Below are 16,750 nucleotides of genomic sequence, written 5' to 3' on the forward strand. Positions count from 1 at the left end.
AACCTCGAAGGATAGAAGGTGATCAAATCATTACGACCAGCCTCTAGCTGATAGCCCTGACGGTGCTGTATCGGGTATCAACCATCGCCAAACCAAGGACTGCCGGGCCCTTAGTTGTTGGTACGGTCTTCTTCATGGTTCTCAGCGGTGATTCTTCGAGGGTAATTAGTCGTTTCCGCCACATCTTGATATCCTCCTTGACTAGCAAATACGACATGAGTAAGGACGATTATGGTTGCGAGAGGCCCCCAAATTAGACAGATCATTTCTAGAACTTCTAGGTCTGTCCACGTCCTCTCGCAGCAGTAGATAAGGCTTCTATCCCAAAGGAAGTATGGCAGGATGAACGACACGGAAAGATTGTACACGAAAAAGTGTTTCCATCCCAACAGGGGGATTCTGTCAAAGGCCAATTGCGCTTGTATCTCGAATCAGGTGATTGATTGACGTACCGGGATCCAACAGGCTTATTCTGACACGAGAAGGTACACTGCGTTTGTACCTGTATCTAGCGAGCAGAGTGGCTCAGTCCAATCAAATCACAGGCACGCGCTTACGTTCCCATATTTCTTATTCAGGGGACCAGTGTGGCTCAGCCTTGAAGTGGGTCTCTCCAGGGCGGACTTCTTCACCTTTGTCCATCGAGCATCTCTCTTCCATGAGAGATGAGCAGTACTGAGGTCTGAAGCGGTAGAGAAGGAGATCTGGAGCCTGGATCTCACAGACCCCACCATAACGCTCATCCATCTCTTCCTCCCATCGCCCAAAGGCACCTGCTTATCCCTAGCATCAGCATCAGGCAAACAGCGTGTCGTCCTCTGTTCCCCGTCCCCGGCATTTCCCATGGTCACCAAGATGGTAGGAACGGCCGGTCCCGCCGCCCGGTACGTAGACTTCCCAAATGGGCTTCCGCCCCATGGAATGGGACTCATGCGTCGGGCGACATCCGCTGGGGCGGCGGCTCCTGCATTGTCTGCAACAGCCCCAGGTTCCCCAGCGCGGTCCGGTACCGCAGGGTCTTGGAGTCTTCGAAGCCAGGGATTCCTGATTGCTACCCTCTCCCTGGCTGACCGGTTTCCCCAAGTGCAGTAGCGATATACCAGTTTTACAGGAAGCTAGGTGCTTTTTCGGTCCCCTTCCAAGAATGCGATAGGCAACCGAGCAGCAGGACAGAAAAGTTTAATTAGCAACGTGGTGACAACTGTCGTATCGGCCCCTTGCGATGAACCTCGGAGGGGGGCATCGACCCCGCGCAGAATAGACTTCATTGTGGGTTTCTGAGTAAGACCGATTGCACTTGGAACGGGTGGTGACAGGGGCCGGTCTAGTCACGGCCAATGAGAACCCCTTGTGGCCGTGAGTTGTCGCACACGCCAAGTCTGGATGAAATCCAGTTTAACCAGAGGCTCCGTGTCAATTGTTCCGGCCTCCGTGTGCTGCGCCGCATCCCTTGCCTGCAGGTATCCGAACATATATCTGCTGATTTCAATCTTGTTTTGTTCTCGCCTCTTCTCTGGCAGTCAATCATACAGCAATCGATTTCCCATTTGATTCAAGACCCCTGCTCCACTGTATAAGATGGCCGCAACTTCGAACTTGGTGCTCGACGACTACGAGGTAGATTATGCCCCGTCCCGCGGTCCCTTTTGATAAAACGTGCCTCAGACTAACCCATCCCCGCCGCCAGAAAACCTTCCGCAATGTGATCGACAACGAGCTCACCAGCACGGCGGAGACCCGCCGGGCCGTGGACCCCAGCACGGGCCAGCCCTTGGCCGAGGTGCCCGTCTCGACGCAGGCCGACGTCGACCGCGCCGTGGCGGCGGCCCAAGCTGCGTTCGTCGGGTGGCGCGAGCGGTCGACGGACGACCGCGCGGGGTACCTGCTCCAGTTCGCCGACGCCATCGAGGCCAACCAGGCGGGGCTCGGCCCGCTGCTGGGCAAGGAGACCGGCAAGCCCCCGCAGGGTCAGGCTATCGAGCTCTTTCACCTCGGCAGCCTGATCAGGCAGATGGTGCCGTTGCGGCTCGAGGAGGAGTTGGTGGAGGAAAACGAAGAGGTAAGATCTTCTTCAGTGCCTCTGGCTGTTCACATGGCTAATTCAATGAAAACCACTGCAGAGAAAAGTTGTGCGACGTTACCTTCCCCTTGGTGTAGGTGTCGGCATCGTAGCCTGGAACTTCCCCATGGGCCTGGCCGTCGTCAAGCTCGCAGCTGCCCTACTGGTCGGCAACACCTTCATCCTGAAGCCGTCGCCCTACAGTCCCTACACGGCCCTGAAGCTCGGCGAGATCGGCGCTCGGATCTTCCCCCCCGGGTGTCTTCCAGGTGCTCAGCGGCGGCGAGGACCTGGGCCCCTATGTTCACCTCGCACCCGGGCGTCGCCAAGATCAGCTTCACGGGCTCCGTCGCCACGGGCAAGAAGGTCATGGCGGCGTGCGGCGCTCATCTCAAGCGCGTCACCCTTGAGCTCGGCGGCAACGATGCGGCTATTATCTGCCCAGATGTTGATCTGGCGACGACAGTTCCCAAGGTTAGTCACAGGATCTACCATCACTCCCAAGAAATAAAATCGGGAAGAGCCAAATGGGATAACTGGCTAACCTCTCCCCGAATTACAGATTGCATTCCTGTCTTACGTGAACAGCGGTCAAATCTGCCTCGCCGTCAAACGCGTCTACGTCCACGAGAGCATCTACGACGCCTTCCTCGCCGCCTTCGTCGAGGCCGTCAAGACCTTCAAAGTCGGCCCCGCCACCGACGCCGAGGCGGCCCTGGGCCCGGTGCAGAACAGCATGCAGTACGGCAAGCTGCAGGCGCTGTACGGCGAGGTCGCCCAACAAGGACTGAAGGTCGCGTACAAGGCCGACCTCCCGCCCGCCTTGGACGGCAAGGGCGGCTTCTACCTCCCGTCCACCGTCGTCGACAACCCGCCCGAGGACTCGCGCCTCGTGGCGGAGGAGCAGTTCGGCCCCATCGTGCCGCTGTTGAAGTGGTCCGACGAGGAGGACGTGATTCGGCGCGCTAATGCGACGCTCATGGGTCTCGGCGGGTCGGTCTGGAGCGCGGACACGGCGCGGGCGGAGCGCATGACGCGGCAGCTTGAAGCGGGCACGGTCTGGGTTAACTCGCACTTTGAGATTACGCCCAACGTGGCGTTTGGCGGGTTCAAGGAGAGCGGCGTCGGCGTCGAGCAGGGGCTGGACGGGCTCAAGGGTGGTGCAATCACCAGTCGGTTTGGGTCCGCAAGGGGTCGGAGAGTGCAAAGGCCTTCACGTAGCTAATCTAACGTAGAGATTACTCCAACTATACCATGAAGCCCGCTAGACCAAGATTATCCCAAGTCCCGAATCTGTATACTAACAAACTGAGAAAGACACCGAGAAGGAAAATGCCGAGATTATGTGGAAATTTGAGGAAGGAAATTCTCGGAAGACTGATTACCAAGCTCGCTTTTTCCGAGATACTCCGATCAATGAGTTCAAGGAGACGCTCACTATTGGGGACATCATAATGACTCGCCTGATACGCCACAAAATCGCGCAAAGAGATCGGCGATTTCGGGAGCTTGATTAGTGAAGGCCTACTATACTTGAAGTCGGGACTCCTGTAGTAGTCTTCACTGACAGTGAACAAGATTTTTCCTTGCGGTCCAACAATGCTGCCAACATCATGCGTCTGAGCCAGGAGGATGTCGGCGTCTGCTCCGAGCCTTAGGAAAGCCTCGATGCCGCGCCAATTGTATCCATCCATGAACTCGATGTGTCTTTCCGTAAAACCTCTAATTGTTGGCTTACTGTAGTAGGTTGCCCGGAAATGGAGTTCTCTTCCTATGAACTCGTACCAAAGAGCACCTGCCTCGGTCTTGTCATTTTCGTTCTGTGCAGCACCTTCCAAGGTCTTGAAGTTCAATCCAATCGATACCATAGCATCGATGATCTTCCGATGGGCCAGGCAGTGCAGACTACCACCGAGGGAAGAATTGAGGATTGTATCCGTGAGTAGTCTCAGAGCCCTATCTCTGTATTCGGGTCTATGGAGGAATTCCTTCAGCCCCCAGCACGCATATTCGTGTATTCCGCATTGCTGGCAAAGCGAGATGATATCGGGCCATGATCTAAACCACCATTGTGATAGGTACGGAACTATCACTGAACCGCTAAGATCCAGTTCATCTTTCTGTTTGTGAAGCCTTATCCAGGGAGATCTTTTCGAGTCGCACTGTTCTTGAGAATGAATAAGTACAGCATCGATATGCTGTAGTATGCGGAATATTGACTCGCAGCCATCCAGATCACGGAGTCTTAGATGATCGAAAATTCTTATGACAGCGTACCGTTGTAAATCTGGACCAGCTAGGCGGTTGCTGGTGGCTCTTGCCAACGTAATCCATGCAAGCATCTCAGAAACCTTTTTATCCTCAACCCGGGGTTGTTTCTCCTGTCGAAAGTATTCTTGGAGTACTTCTGGGATCGATCTATGTATGAAAACTAGCTTCATATGTTTATTCAACTCCACAAGGCCGCGGCACCGGGATGCCAATCGTTTCTGGTGCATTATTGCGGATTCTGGCTCATGTTCGTACTCGTCGACCTCGGGTATATTTGTATGTTCATCAAATTTAAGGAAGTCTTGAGGATTCTTTTCTGCCAGTTCAAATACTCTAGCAGAATCCCACAGATCCAATCGGGCCGGTGCCACTCTAGGCCTGCCTTGTTCAGGCAAGTTGTGGAACAGACGCAAGTTGTCTTCTGGGTTAATGTAATACCCCAAAAGGTGCATGGATGCGGCTAGAAAATAGAATGATGCGAGCCTGTGGTGGTAAGGGATCGAATGAATGATCTGCTCGAAGAACACATTCAAAATCGGGTTTGAGGAGGCCACGATATTCAGAAGAGACTGCGCGCTACCCCCGATTGACAACTCTTGTTTGAGGACTTGCGTAATAAGCACAACCCAGAGGGATACACCGTTTGCTCTGTCGATGACTCGACGTAGGATAGAGCCACAGTCCACGTTGCTGACCCGTGACGTCCGCCCAAGCGCTTGGAATAGCTCGTTGGCCTCCAGTTCGTCATGAACAAACTTTCTGATATCAGCCTTCGTGTGTTTTTCCAATGTCATCCTCTGGTTAATCCCAAAGACGGACATGAACTCTGGCAACGGCCGGCTTGTAACGCAAATCTTGATGTGGTTGTGAGAGGAATTGTAAGCCCACTTTTGCAATTTCATGGCCAGGTCTTGGGACGTTTCACGTTGCAGAACGACAACTTCTTCGAATTCATCAAGGCCGTCGATTAGAAAGCAGAGCCGAATTCGAAGCTTGTCGAAGATTCCTTTGCTTTCCATCAAAGTCTCGAAAGCAGTTGCCACCTCTCGATCTGTGATCCGAAACGAAGTATTTCCATCAAAAGCACTCAGCTTCTGTTGCCATAGCCTTGGAAACAGTATTGATGACAGTTCAGGGACTTGGCTCAAGATGTTATGCAGTAAGCCCCGGATTAACCCCTTGAGTGTCTTCTTCTCCTTGACTGAGGTCACCCTCCAAAGGAAGAACTGACATATTACCATTTGCTTGCTTTCCAGCTGAGCCCATTTCTGTAATAGCTCTGCGGTCTGCGGCATCTCGTAAATGAATTTCATCAATGTCGATTTTCCTGACCCGGCTTTACCGACAATATGGAAGATTCCGGAGCCATGCTGTAGCCAGTCCGTGAGGTTGATTTTGAGAGTCTTTTCTTTCTTCAGCCGTTCGGGGTTATCAAATATCCAGCTGAAGGTGTCCTTTGCAGGGTCATGGATGTCATCCAATCTTTCATCCATAGTCGCAAATTCCAAACTGCGGATGATCAATTGGCGCTTGACTTTCCCATCAGACTCCTTCAACTTTGATAGGACCTCGTCGACCTTCTCACGCAAAGGCTGAATGCTGGTCTCAACCTTGGTGCCGACGTCATCGAGTTGAACCAAGATTCGATTCTCTGTGAGATTCACGTGGTCAAGTTGCCGGTTGATGTTCTCGGTGCTATCACTACACATGGTTGTTAGAAGCTGACTATATTGGACCTACAAGGTGGCCAAGGGGGTGCAGGATAGGTTTACCGTATGATTTCGAGCTCCAGCATTCCCAGCGCTGTACGCTGCTCCTTCAACTTTCCCACCAACCCTTCAATGTCGGATTTACTTATCATGATTCGGATAATAGCGGCACCGGCAGCACGCCAAGAAGACTTCCTACCCGGCTTGCATTTGCAGAGAACTTTTTCCAAAGCACGAGAGAGTTCCTCACAGTGGGCAAGAATATTGTCCATGGACGTTTGTAGTCTGGGCTTCAACAGCGGTCTGCCGTTTTTGTCGCCTAAGGCAGTGATGACCTCCTGCATGGTGTCGTAGATTGTCTCTGCATCTTCGCCGATCCCCATTGGGGTGCCATCGTGTAGCTTTTTCACCAGCAATGAGCATTTGACAGCCTTTTCAATCAGATCAAGAATGTTGCAGGAAAGAGATAGTGCAGAGAGAGGATCCATATTGCAACATGGGGTTGGATGTAGGCTATGTGCCAGTCGCTCGTGATGGACCTCGTGGCGGTTAAATACAAATGGCAGGACAGAAGCCGAAGAGTTGACGAGCTGGGTATCTGGCGCTTGATATGCAGGCGCTTAGAGTGGCAGAATCTCGTGCGTACTTGTCACGCGACACCCACGTGACTGCCCAAGGTGTAGTATTCCAACTTCAATTCATTGGGACTGGTACCCGGCCGGAAATTTGATATCGAAGAAGACTATCGGTGGACATCTGGTTGTCGAACCACCCGTATTTGGGAGGGGTGGTGGGCTGTTCCGGCTCTTAGGCAGCAACGCGCCAAGGCAGACCGAGATGAGGTGCCAAGACATCAGCCCCTAATTTTCTGCCCTCCGGTGCTGCTAGTGCTTACATCTCTGTATCGTCACGCCAAAATGGGATTAGCGGCTACGGTCACAGGCGCTTGCTAGCTACTCCTGATAAAGACCATCATTTCCCTCTTTGGTTTGTGGAATAGTTACTTCTCACTTCGCCTCTCTTTGCACTCAGATCGTCACTCGCTTCGTCGCTCGTTTTCCGCCCTCACTATCGTTCACATACACCCTGTCCGCCATCATGGTCCAATTCACTTCATCTGCGGTCCTTTTCACGACCGTGCTCGGCGCCGCCAGTCTCGTCGCGTCGCAGTCTACGTCGAAGCCCGCCTGGGAGGTGAACCTCGACAAGCAGAACAAGGACTCAAAATGCAACAACAGCTGCTTCTTCCCAGAGTTCACCAACAAGTGCAACTCGGATAACCCCGCCTGCACGTGCACGCTCAAGGCGGAGCGCGAGCGGTGGTACTGCTGCATGGCCAAGAACTGCGACGCCAATGTCTTGCCTGGTAAGTTCTTTGGTTCCCTCCTTCGCTCCGGTCGGGTAGACCGATATAGCTGTATGTGCGTGCTTTGGATCTAACCCATGTCTATAGATGCTATCGAGAGAGGAGTTGAAGGCTGCAATGCCTGGAACAAGCCCATTCCCAGCGAGTTTGATACCGAGGCTGTCTGCGGTATCAAGCTGGCTACCACCTCGTCTTCCAGTGCCGTGCCGGCGTCGACCGCTCCCGCCGCGTCATCTTCGACCAAGGCCACGGAATCCTCAGCCGCGGCTGCGGCCACTCCGTCGGGCTCAGCTACCAAGACGGGGTCAGAGACTCCGGCGTCGACTTCTACGCCCCCTAACAGCGGTGCCTCACAGGCCAAGAGCATCTGGGGTGCTGGTGCTCTTCTTCTGACTGCCGCCGCTTTCTTCATCTAATTATCCTGCAAAATCTTAGCGACAGGAGATAGTGGGAGTATTTAATATCAAACTAATAATGCAAATCTTTTCAAGACCCTCCAAACCTTTCATTTCCTTGCACAGATACCGCTATTACATACGAAATCTCAGGGCCCTGTTTTGATTATCCGACTTTGGTAGTCATACTACTCAAAACCGCGGCGTTAACAAATAATAACTCACTCTTAGGCCTTGCTGTGGGTGTACTTCTTCATTTGAAAATTCATCGAAGGCATGGGGCCATCACCATAACGTTGAATGGCTCGTTCAGTATATGATCGGGGGCTGTAACAGCTTCCTGAGCGTGAACAACGCATTCAGTCTGAATGATATCGAGTGCCAAAGATGTGCTTCCGATGTCATCGTAGGCGAGCCAGGGATAATACCTATATATCATCTCATATCATCTACTAGCAATATTGGTCGGTGTGAATGATGGCAATGGTAACGTTCTCATGGAGCCCCCTATTCCTCAGGGCCCCACAAACAGCATCTAAATGCGCAAACTGACAGAAGCAACCAAAACAGTATTAAACCTAAAACTGCACCTCTCTTTTCTTTGCGTAAAAAAGTCCAATGCTACTATCATTGCCCAATATCTCACATTCGGTGCAGACAAACAGATATCGCTAGTATGGCTACCGCTCCTACTGAGTTCTCGCTTTTCCCCAGTTTACCACCCGAACTTCGGCTACAGATAGTAAGTCAACACCCGCCCAACCCTCAGATGAAGACGAGCAGTAGCATAAGCCACAAAAGACGGGCAGCTAACCCGCGAGATCCACCACCACAGTGGGAAGATGCCGTCCTTGAAGAGTACCGCGACCGCATCCTCCTATTCGACGAGCCCACGAACCGCATCATCATCACCCGCGAGCTCCAGCAGCCCTTCCGCCCCGTCTTCCACGCCAACTTCGAAAGCCGCAGCGTAGCCAACGCCCTGTTCCCGCTCCGCCTCCCCGTCCACGCCATGACCGGCGTGGTGCGCATAGCCATGCGGTCACACCAGCTGGCACTCCTGTATGACAGCACCACCCCGGCGCCGCCGCTGCAGGCCGAGCCCCTGGGCGAGATCCCCGTCAGCCTCAAACGCGACCACTTCCTGCTCGGCCTGTCCTGGTGGAATGTCCCCAAAAGACCGAGGTACAACCAGACCGCCGCCACCTACGACGCCAACGCCGCCGCTTTCGTCGGCGCCTTTACGACGGGCGCGCTCGATCGGGCTATGCTGCGCCAGGTTCGGAACCTGGCCCATGTCGTCGAGGACGACCCCACCGCGTCGGCGCGCCGTGACCCTGAGCGGTGCTTGCGGCTCCATGACAGGATGAAGGACCTCTTTGTTGGGGTCCAGGTCTTCCGGCGCATCTACATAACGGGCAATCGCAGCATCCTCATCATGGCCGACCAGATGTCAGATCAGTTCGACATGGATATGGAGGGACTCGGGGCCCGCCAGACACGGAATGGGCGGAGTTACAATGGGCGGACGATCTTGAATAGGGGGTATCGGTGGAAGACGGTCCTTGCCTGCCATGATTGCCAGGGGAGGCTGCGACGACGGAAGGCTCTTCCTCAGGGGTAGCCGGGTGAGCCCTGTTCCGTTGCGTCATCGTCTGCGTTGTGTATGGAAGTCTGGTGTGACGGCAAGGCCGACATAGAGTCGTATGTAGAGACCTAGAACATGCTTTATCTCGGTGAATGAGCTCAGTCCTGGCCCATATCAAGCGGCAAGCTCTCCCAGTCATCCCTCCAATCGTAACTCCCCTCCTTCGCCGGCCACAGCCGCTTCAGCACCTCCTCCAAGCAAGTGGACGGCGGCGGCGACGGTTGGGCGGGGTGTATCTCCGCGTACCGTCGAATGTAATCGCGCCGGCTCTCCCGCTGTTGCTCGTCCCATGCCTCCCGCGCTTTGCGATCGAGCTCCACCACCGTGGGGGTCGCCGCGCGGCCGGTGTCGGCGTCGTCGTCGCGCACGCTGCGCTCTAGCAGGTAGCCGCGCTGCAGGTGCTCTAACACGGTCTTGAAGCCGCCCGAGGTCCCGCGCTGGCCATAGGCCGTGCCGCCGCGCGGGCCGAGCCGGAGCGAGCGCAGCGGTCGGCCCGCTTTGCCGCCCGCTACGACATCCCAGATGGCGCGGGCGAGGGTCTCGTCCAGGGCGCAGTTGAGAAGTGCCACCATTACGTCGCCGTTACGCATGGGGCGCTCGTGGAACTGGAGAGCCTTTTCGAAGTGCATGTCTTTAAAGGGGTCCCCGAATGGCTCTCTCGGCTCTTCTACTCCGCCACTGGAGCTGCTGAGCTCGAGCGTAATGTCGGTGAGGCTCGGGATCTCGCCAAGGGTGCGGTAGATTGCCACTTCTGCCCGCTTGCCCTTCTGTCGCCGGATGGGCAGGCTCAGCTTTTCGAGACGCAGGCAGGCGTCACGCAGCTGTAGGATGTGGTCGCGGCCATACGTTGACGGCTGGTGCCTGGGCCCAGTGCTGGGGCTCTGGCTGCTAATGGGGTCCAAGGTCAAGCTTTGGAGGGTGGGGCCGTGCCGCGACAGGATGCTGTCGATGGTTTCATTGTCAATGTTGCCGGTGAGTCGAAGCGACTCGAGCGGCTTGAGACTGGCTAAGAACGCCGCCGCGGGTGAGTCGAAATTCGGCGCGCCATCGTCTCCTTCGTCGAATATGAACTTCATAGTCAGATGCTTCAGGTGGGGAAACGAGGCATTTAGGGTTGCCCACTCGAGCGCTTCGCCGCTGACTTGTGTTATGAAGGTGAGATCCGTCAGTTTCTGAAAGGCATTGTGCTGTTGCCACTCTGTCAGGTGGCTTACCCGGATTGAATTGTAATCAAATATTGTAAGATATTGCAGGGGGGCCGCCCTCGCCATGCCCGCGCTCCGGTTCCACGGTCCTGGGGTAAACCCTTTCCAGGGCGGATCGGGGCGGTATGGTCCATAGCGCTTTCCACCTGCCATGGGCGCCGAATGCGTCAGATTCACGCGCTTCAGATTTGGAGCCATGCCGCTGGAAATAAGGCGCATCACGGCCTGCCTGTTCCAATCGTCGTGTTTCTTGAAATTAACATCGACCCATTTTACACCAATGCTGTGGAGCAGCGGCGAACAAACGATGGCCATCTCGTGCGGATCTGTTGCCTCCCCGCGAAGGCTGCGAAAGCGGAAGAAGGGGAGGTGCAGTCGACATGCTGGGTGGTGCTTCTGTAGAGCCCGCAGCAGACTGGGCGGGAACTGGTTTTCTTCGCTGGTGAAGACAAAGTCCTCTAGATGCGACAGTGCTTTCAGGAGGTCTACGACGGGCTGCCAAGCGCTGTCTTCTTCTGGCAGCACCTCGATAGGCCCGTCATAGTCAAAGTCGGCGTACACGGGCTCGCTGAAAACATCCCTGGTGGTGCCATCGTAAATGTGATCCTGTAGGACGGGTCCTCTGGCGCGGTTCTTGATCTTCACCTCTCCCGCGACTGTCGGTGCCAAACAGCCTCGCACTTCGAGCCATCGCACGTGCTTCACCCCTTCCGTTGGTTTGACAACTCGGAGGAAGTTGTCCACATCGCGCCGCAGCTGTTCCCGCTTTGTGACCTCGAAGCGGATGCTTCTGAGTCTCCAGACCATTGCGGCCGCGTAGCACATCTTATTGACTTGTGCGAGTGCTGAGAGGCTTGGCCGGTGCTCCTGGTAGATGACGCCGGCCACTTGGAGAAAGATCTCGAATGGGAGATCACCCGGAGGAGACGAAGTCGGGATGAGGGGATTGGATAAGAAGCGTATATTATCACCCCCTTCTTGTGCGGCAAACCTGGGCCCGAGCAGCTTCCGAGGCCACCAAGGCCACGAATAGCCCGACGAGGCAGGCATTGCAGCAAGAATTTGCTGCCCTTTGATTCAATTTTCCTCCAGATGACAAGAATTGAAACGGGTAATGAAGAGATATGCGAAAATACTCGGGACTGGGCGACTTGAAAGAAATAGATTCTGTATTGGAGTCGCGCTAATATCTCGTCTTAGGCAACCGTTTAGCGTTCAGAAGAACTAGCATCACCTGAAGCGGAGAACGGGAAAAGGGGGGTGGTTCCCCACATGGCCTGGAATCGAAAGACGCTACTTGCTTTGCATCGAAACCGAATTAAAACAACAACAATACAACACACAACGATTTGATACACGCAGTCAGATCTGCAACTGGCAGTATAGCAAGGTTGACTGTCCATGATGTCGAAAACACCAACCAAGGTGCACCATTACTCAAGCGTCCACGATGCCTTCTTGCGCAAGCTCGCTCTCAATCTTAGCCCATAACCCCTTCTGCAGAGCACCGCCCAGCCAATACCGCCCCTCCGAATCTTTCCCAATGATGCAGAAGTTGTCCCGCATCGGCCAGACCGTACTCACCACCCTGTAGTTGATGAAGCTGGGCAGGGCGGGCTGCCCGCGGTCGGCCTTGTCCGCCGCCGCCGGGGCGAGGTCGAGCTGGAAGAACTGCGCCTGCGTCCAGTTGGAGAAGACGACCATGTGCATGCCCGGGTCGCCCAGCATGCGGAACGTGGAGGGGCGGTTCCAGTCGGGCATGACCTCGGCCACCAGCGCCTCGATCTGGGCCTTGGTCCCCATCTCGACGATGGCCTGCCGCATCTGGGACGCCAGCCAGCCTAGCGGCCGGTCAAAGACATCCCGCACCTTGGGCAGCATGAACAGGCCCAGCGCCGCGTTCGACAGGTAGAAGTGGCCCTCCGGTAGCATGTTGCCCGACAGCACGCGCCGGATGTTGTACGCGCAGCTGACGTTGACGGTCTTGTCGGGCTTGTCCCGAAGGTGCATCGTGGCGTAGCGCGTCCACCACGCCACGAGCACGTCGCCCTCGCTGACCCACGGCTTCTTGGTCCCTCCTTCGCCGTCCGCCTTCCCGTTGGCCATGTCCCTGGCCAGCTCGTCCATGGCCCTCTCCCGCAACTGCTGCACAAACGGCCCCGGCACGCAGACGATCCGTGCCTCCTCCTTGTACCACACCATCTGCAGCGCGCGCTTGACGACCCACCACAGCATGCCGAGCCCGCCCATGCGCAGGTGGTGGAACTTGTGCTTCTCGGTGGGCTGCTTGCCGAGCCCCTTGAGCAGGTCCTCGTCGAAGCCGCAGACGGGCGGGATCTCGGCCTGGCGGCCCTGCAGCACGAGCATCCAGCCGTGGAAGAGGCCCTGCCGCCCGAACCCCATGCCGTCCAGCACCGAGTGCAGGCAGCTGACGTTGACGACGGTGGCGTCGCGGAACGACACGACGTGCAGCTCCAGCTGCGGCAGCCCGCGCTTGATGAAGTCCTCGAGGCCCTTGGGCGCGTCCGCCCGCCGCGTCAGCGGGTCGAACGTGGCCGGGTCCGCCATGATGCTCGGCTTGGCCGGGTCGTGCGTCGGGATCTTGCAGCCGAGGTGGTGCTCCGCCACGCCCATGTCGTACAGGGCGTGCGAGAACGTGATGGCCGGCGTCTTCTCGTCAAACGCGGCCGGGACGTGGTACTCCAGCTTCCCGTTTTTCTGATGCGGTAGGTTAGTCGATTAATTAATCCGTCAAACAATCACTACCGAGGGGACGACGTTACATTTCGCTTCAGTCTCGCGCCGAGCTTGCACCAGCCCTCGCGGCTCACCAGCTCCGTCAGGCTGTCCCGCAAGACCAGCGGGTCGAGGACTTTGTCGTACTTCAGCGTGAGGCTGAGGACCATGTTGGGGTACACCGGCATGGTGTCGAACTCATGGAGCGGGATGATCTTTTCGGGCCCCATTTTGGAGGTAGGCCAACTGGAGTCTGCTGGTTGAAGTTGGTGATGCTGCTCTTGAAACGGCCTCCAGGACGAGTTCCTGGTGTTTTGATGCCCAGGACGAAAACTTCGTGGCTGTTTGGTGTCGACTGCTGGATTCAATTCTACTGCATTCATTCGGTCTTTTACATGAGTTGAGTAAGTCATCAGACGCTCATTTTGCTTTCCGCTAGGACCCGGGACACGAGATCCCGTCAAAGCTTGGGCTCTTATTCATCCCAACTTGGGCATCATTGAACCTACTTACCTCCGGCGATGTAACCATTCCCAGAATCTTAATCGTAACTAGCAGGGAGAATTTTGGTCTTTTCGAATGGACTTGATATTAATGCGTCTTCTCTGAACCGGAATTATCTGTCGAATACGATGAGAATGGTGACAGAGGCTCGTGTTCGAGTTCCCCCCACCGTTCAGTGAATACACCACATGGATGTCTCACAACAAAACCATTTAAGGGGGCGCTAGCGCCATCTTGGTGGTGGTTAGATTTTGGATCAGTGTAACTCGGACGATGTTGACTCACATTCCAAAGGGAAGGCTTTAAATATGCCGACCACTCAACCACATATCACGAGCGGAGACAAGCCAGGGGCATACATAGTTCCTACTTTGTACAATTGCTCACGCTCACTGTCGACATGTATGTATGCCATGGCATCTCGAATGTAGCAGACGGTTAAACAAAACTTTATTATCGAAGTTTACCAAAAGCCTTTCCCCAATAACAACTTTCGGCCCTGGGGAAAAGCCATTGGCACTTTGATGCGGGCATATTATACGGCAACTTACAGGCGGGCAGCAATTTAAATAAATTACATGGAGCTGCCCTGCCATTAGAACGTACGGAGTACACAGCCATGTGGCTTAAAGTCTTCCTGGGGCACTTGAGTTCATTTCCAAGCCACAACCCCTAACCTACAATCAAAAATGCAGAAAACCGTAGGGTTTGACACATTGTGGCAATGATTGATACCCGGCATGGGCTTTGGAGATTCCGGCTTCGTTTCTTCGAACAAGGACGTCTCCGCGGTTCCTCACGTGAGTGCCTCCTGAATGGCCGACGCAGACATTTGCCACAGCATATTCAGACGTGCAGTCCCGCCCAACAAATATTAGGTGGTGAATTGCGCCTGGCGAAGCGACTGCTGGGGCTGTCAATTGCAACAAACCATCTCGTTTGATGATTGACACCTCCTTGGGCAATCCCTATCGAGCCCAGATGAACCTTAGGCTTGATATGTCAGTCTTTCGAACTGTATAGGGGAATGCGACCCAACTCACAGTGTTGCCTCTAGGACTCTTCAATGAACGGCGAGTCGCGGTAGGGAAACCATCTATATCGGGCCTCTTCCGGGAGGTGACGTCGAGTCTACAAACCGCGCAAATTGACTTGATACTGAATGGCACATCGTCTCAATAGATACGTAATGAGGAGGCAGACAGAATGCGCATCCACGAATATCGAGCAAGTTATCTAAAAAGGGTTCATGTCCTTGATGGTCAAAGGACTCGCATCTCCTGGCGCCTCCAGAACTCAAAAGACCGACCAAGCATATCCGACCTCATGTATCCAACAAGCTCCGCAAATAGCAGCATTGGAGAAGGAAACGAGAATATAAAACTTCCTCGTCCATTCCTTCATCGGAGATGATTTGGTGGTAACATGCGGCCTATGTTTTAGTATTGCCATCTCTCCCCTGACCTGACACCAAAGGGCTTGATGACCACTTGCAACTTGTCCTGCATCTTGATATCCCCAGATTCAAAGTACTGATCGAATCGAATTCGGCAAAGATGCAATTCCTCAGCAGTCGCATCATCATCGCCGCCGCAGCATTGCTGCTGCACCCTAGGTGAGTGAGAGGTGCCCGCTCGTGGAATCTGCCAGTGGCGTCACTCCCCCATCGTCGCTCCCCCGTCATCCCTCCCCCCCTTTTGTGCGAACCCGCCCGACCAACAGGACATCATCGCTGATTTCGTTATTCTTACCAGCCTCGCCGCGGCTGCACTCCCTGTCGAAACCCTGCCGTTGCCGTCTTCGTCCTCGTCCTGCACGTCCCTAGCCGCCGAAACGGTCACGACCTCGGCGCGCCCGTTTGGCTTCTGCCGGAAGATGCTGCGACAGCGGTTCGTCTGCCCGCACCCCGCCCGCACCTGCAGCCCGGGCGAGCCGACCCAGGCGCCGTACCCGTCGGAGACGGTGACGGCGGACTGCACGCCCACCGTCGTGGTGCACATGACGTGCGGGTGCCCCTCGTGCGTGGCGCCCGCTGCTACGGCGACGGCGACGGCGACTGCCCTGTCACCATAGTCGACGTGTATGGTTGGTGGCTTCTTCTGCTTCTCCCTAACACTGCAGCCGCGTAGGGGAGTATGGTTTCGTGGAGGTGGTTGTGGACAGGGCTTTGCTGCATATATTCAATACTCAACGTTTCTGCAAACCAGTTGCTGTTGCTAATTGTGGTCATCTGGTATTGACAGCGGCGAATTCGGGGGCGTTTTCAGGTCACTTTGAAAACACCTGGGCTGACGCTTATTCAATTCAATATTGCAATTGACAATTAATCCCCACCTGTTTGTTCAATCGCGTGCTGTTTGCTGTGAACGCGGGACTAGGCGAACCGCATTTCGAGAGTGACCAGAATAGACATGCCGCAATCTCGTATTGCGCATGGCCGTGAGGCATCACGGAAGGTGGGTATGAAGATTGTAAAAGGGGTTTGCGCAGCTCTGCTTCTTCGTTCGTGGAGTATATGCAATCATTTTATCGGAAAGAAGTCGGGTTGAGCCGAGCCGAAATTCATCCAATTCGATACCAAGATGCTTACCTAGCTGTCCATCTCCCCAAAACGAAGATGTTGCTTTTGGACTGAGATAGGGTTTGTTTCAGGACCGGCATGCCATCATCGGCTGCTCGCATTGCTGCACGAGTGCCAGTCTGCCAGATGCAGGTGCTGGTTTCTAATTTCAGAATCTGCACTGATGAGCATAGAGGCCTCGTGTCAAGAAGGGGTCTAATGTCTTGAACCTTGGTTGGATGGGGGTAACTAGGGTCTTTGAAGTAGTGATCTTCAACTGCATCTGGGGTCAAATCT

The 16,750-nt window shown here is 54.9% G+C and overlaps 7 protein-coding genes across 7 annotated transcripts; 4 read left to right on the forward strand and 3 right to left on the reverse strand.

Annotated features, from left to right (window-relative positions):
* Nucleotides 1-1,578: 1,578 nt before the first annotated feature.
* On the forward strand, nt 1,579-3,284 carry PG985_014316 (Aldehyde/histidinol dehydrogenase; the record flags this gene model as incomplete). Its single annotated transcript, XM_066834082.1, is given in 5 exon segments — nt 1,579-1,617; nt 1,688-2,059; nt 2,121-2,317; nt 2,329-2,533; nt 2,622-3,284. 5 exon segments carry the CDS (start codon nt 1,579-1,581, stop codon nt 3,282-3,284), a joined length of 1,476 nt encoding a protein of 491 aa, XP_066678822.1.
* Nucleotides 3,285-3,306: 22 nt separating this feature from the next.
* Nucleotides 3,307-6,527, reverse strand: PG985_014317 (uncharacterized protein; the record flags this gene model as incomplete). The annotated part of the gene is made up of 2 exons (XM_066834083.1): nt 3,307-6,031; nt 6,103-6,527. 2 exons carry the CDS (start codon nt 6,525-6,527, stop codon nt 3,307-3,309), a joined length of 3,150 nt encoding a protein of 1,049 aa, XP_066678823.1.
* Nucleotides 6,528-7,137: 610 nt separating this feature from the next.
* PG985_014318 (uncharacterized protein) lies at nt 7,138-7,821 on the forward strand (the record flags this gene model as incomplete). Its single annotated transcript, XM_066834084.1, has 2 exons — nt 7,138-7,405; nt 7,493-7,821. The coding sequence occupies 2 exons, from the start codon at nt 7,138-7,140 to the stop codon at nt 7,819-7,821; spliced, it is 597 nt and encodes a 198-aa protein (XP_066678824.1).
* Nucleotides 7,822-8,476: 655 nt separating this feature from the next.
* PG985_014319 (uncharacterized protein) lies at nt 8,477-9,424 on the forward strand (the record flags this gene model as incomplete). Its single annotated transcript, XM_066834085.1, has 2 exons — nt 8,477-8,542; nt 8,636-9,424. 2 exons carry the CDS (start codon nt 8,477-8,479, stop codon nt 9,422-9,424), a joined length of 855 nt encoding a protein of 284 aa, XP_066678825.1.
* Nucleotides 9,425-9,546: 122 nt separating this feature from the next.
* On the reverse strand, nt 9,547-11,703 carry PG985_014320 (uncharacterized protein; the record flags this gene model as incomplete). The annotated part of the gene is made up of 1 exon (XM_066834086.1): nt 9,547-11,703. The coding sequence occupies one exon, from the start codon at nt 11,701-11,703 to the stop codon at nt 9,547-9,549; it is 2,157 nt and encodes a 718-aa protein (XP_066678826.1).
* A 387-nt stretch (nt 11,704-12,090) lies between these two features.
* On the reverse strand, nt 12,091-13,619 carry PG985_014321 (uncharacterized protein; the record flags this gene model as incomplete). The annotated part of the gene is made up of 2 exons (XM_066834087.1): nt 12,091-13,371; nt 13,437-13,619. 2 exons carry the CDS (start codon nt 13,617-13,619, stop codon nt 12,091-12,093), a joined length of 1,464 nt encoding a protein of 487 aa, XP_066678827.1.
* Nucleotides 13,620-15,449: 1,830 nt separating this feature from the next.
* Nucleotides 15,450-15,966, forward strand: PG985_014322 (uncharacterized protein; the record flags this gene model as incomplete). The annotated part of the gene is made up of 2 exons (XM_066834088.1): nt 15,450-15,508; nt 15,648-15,966. The coding sequence occupies 2 exons, from the start codon at nt 15,450-15,452 to the stop codon at nt 15,964-15,966; spliced, it is 378 nt and encodes a 125-aa protein (XP_066678828.1).
* Nucleotides 15,967-16,750: the final 784 nt, after the last annotated feature.

This window comes from Apiospora marii (assembly GCF_038362585.1).
Source record: "Apiospora marii strain CBS 49790 chromosome Unknown utg000011l_segment0_segment0, whole genome shotgun sequence".
NCBI classification, from domain to species: domain Eukaryota; kingdom Fungi; phylum Ascomycota; class Sordariomycetes; order Amphisphaeriales; family Apiosporaceae; genus Apiospora; species Apiospora marii.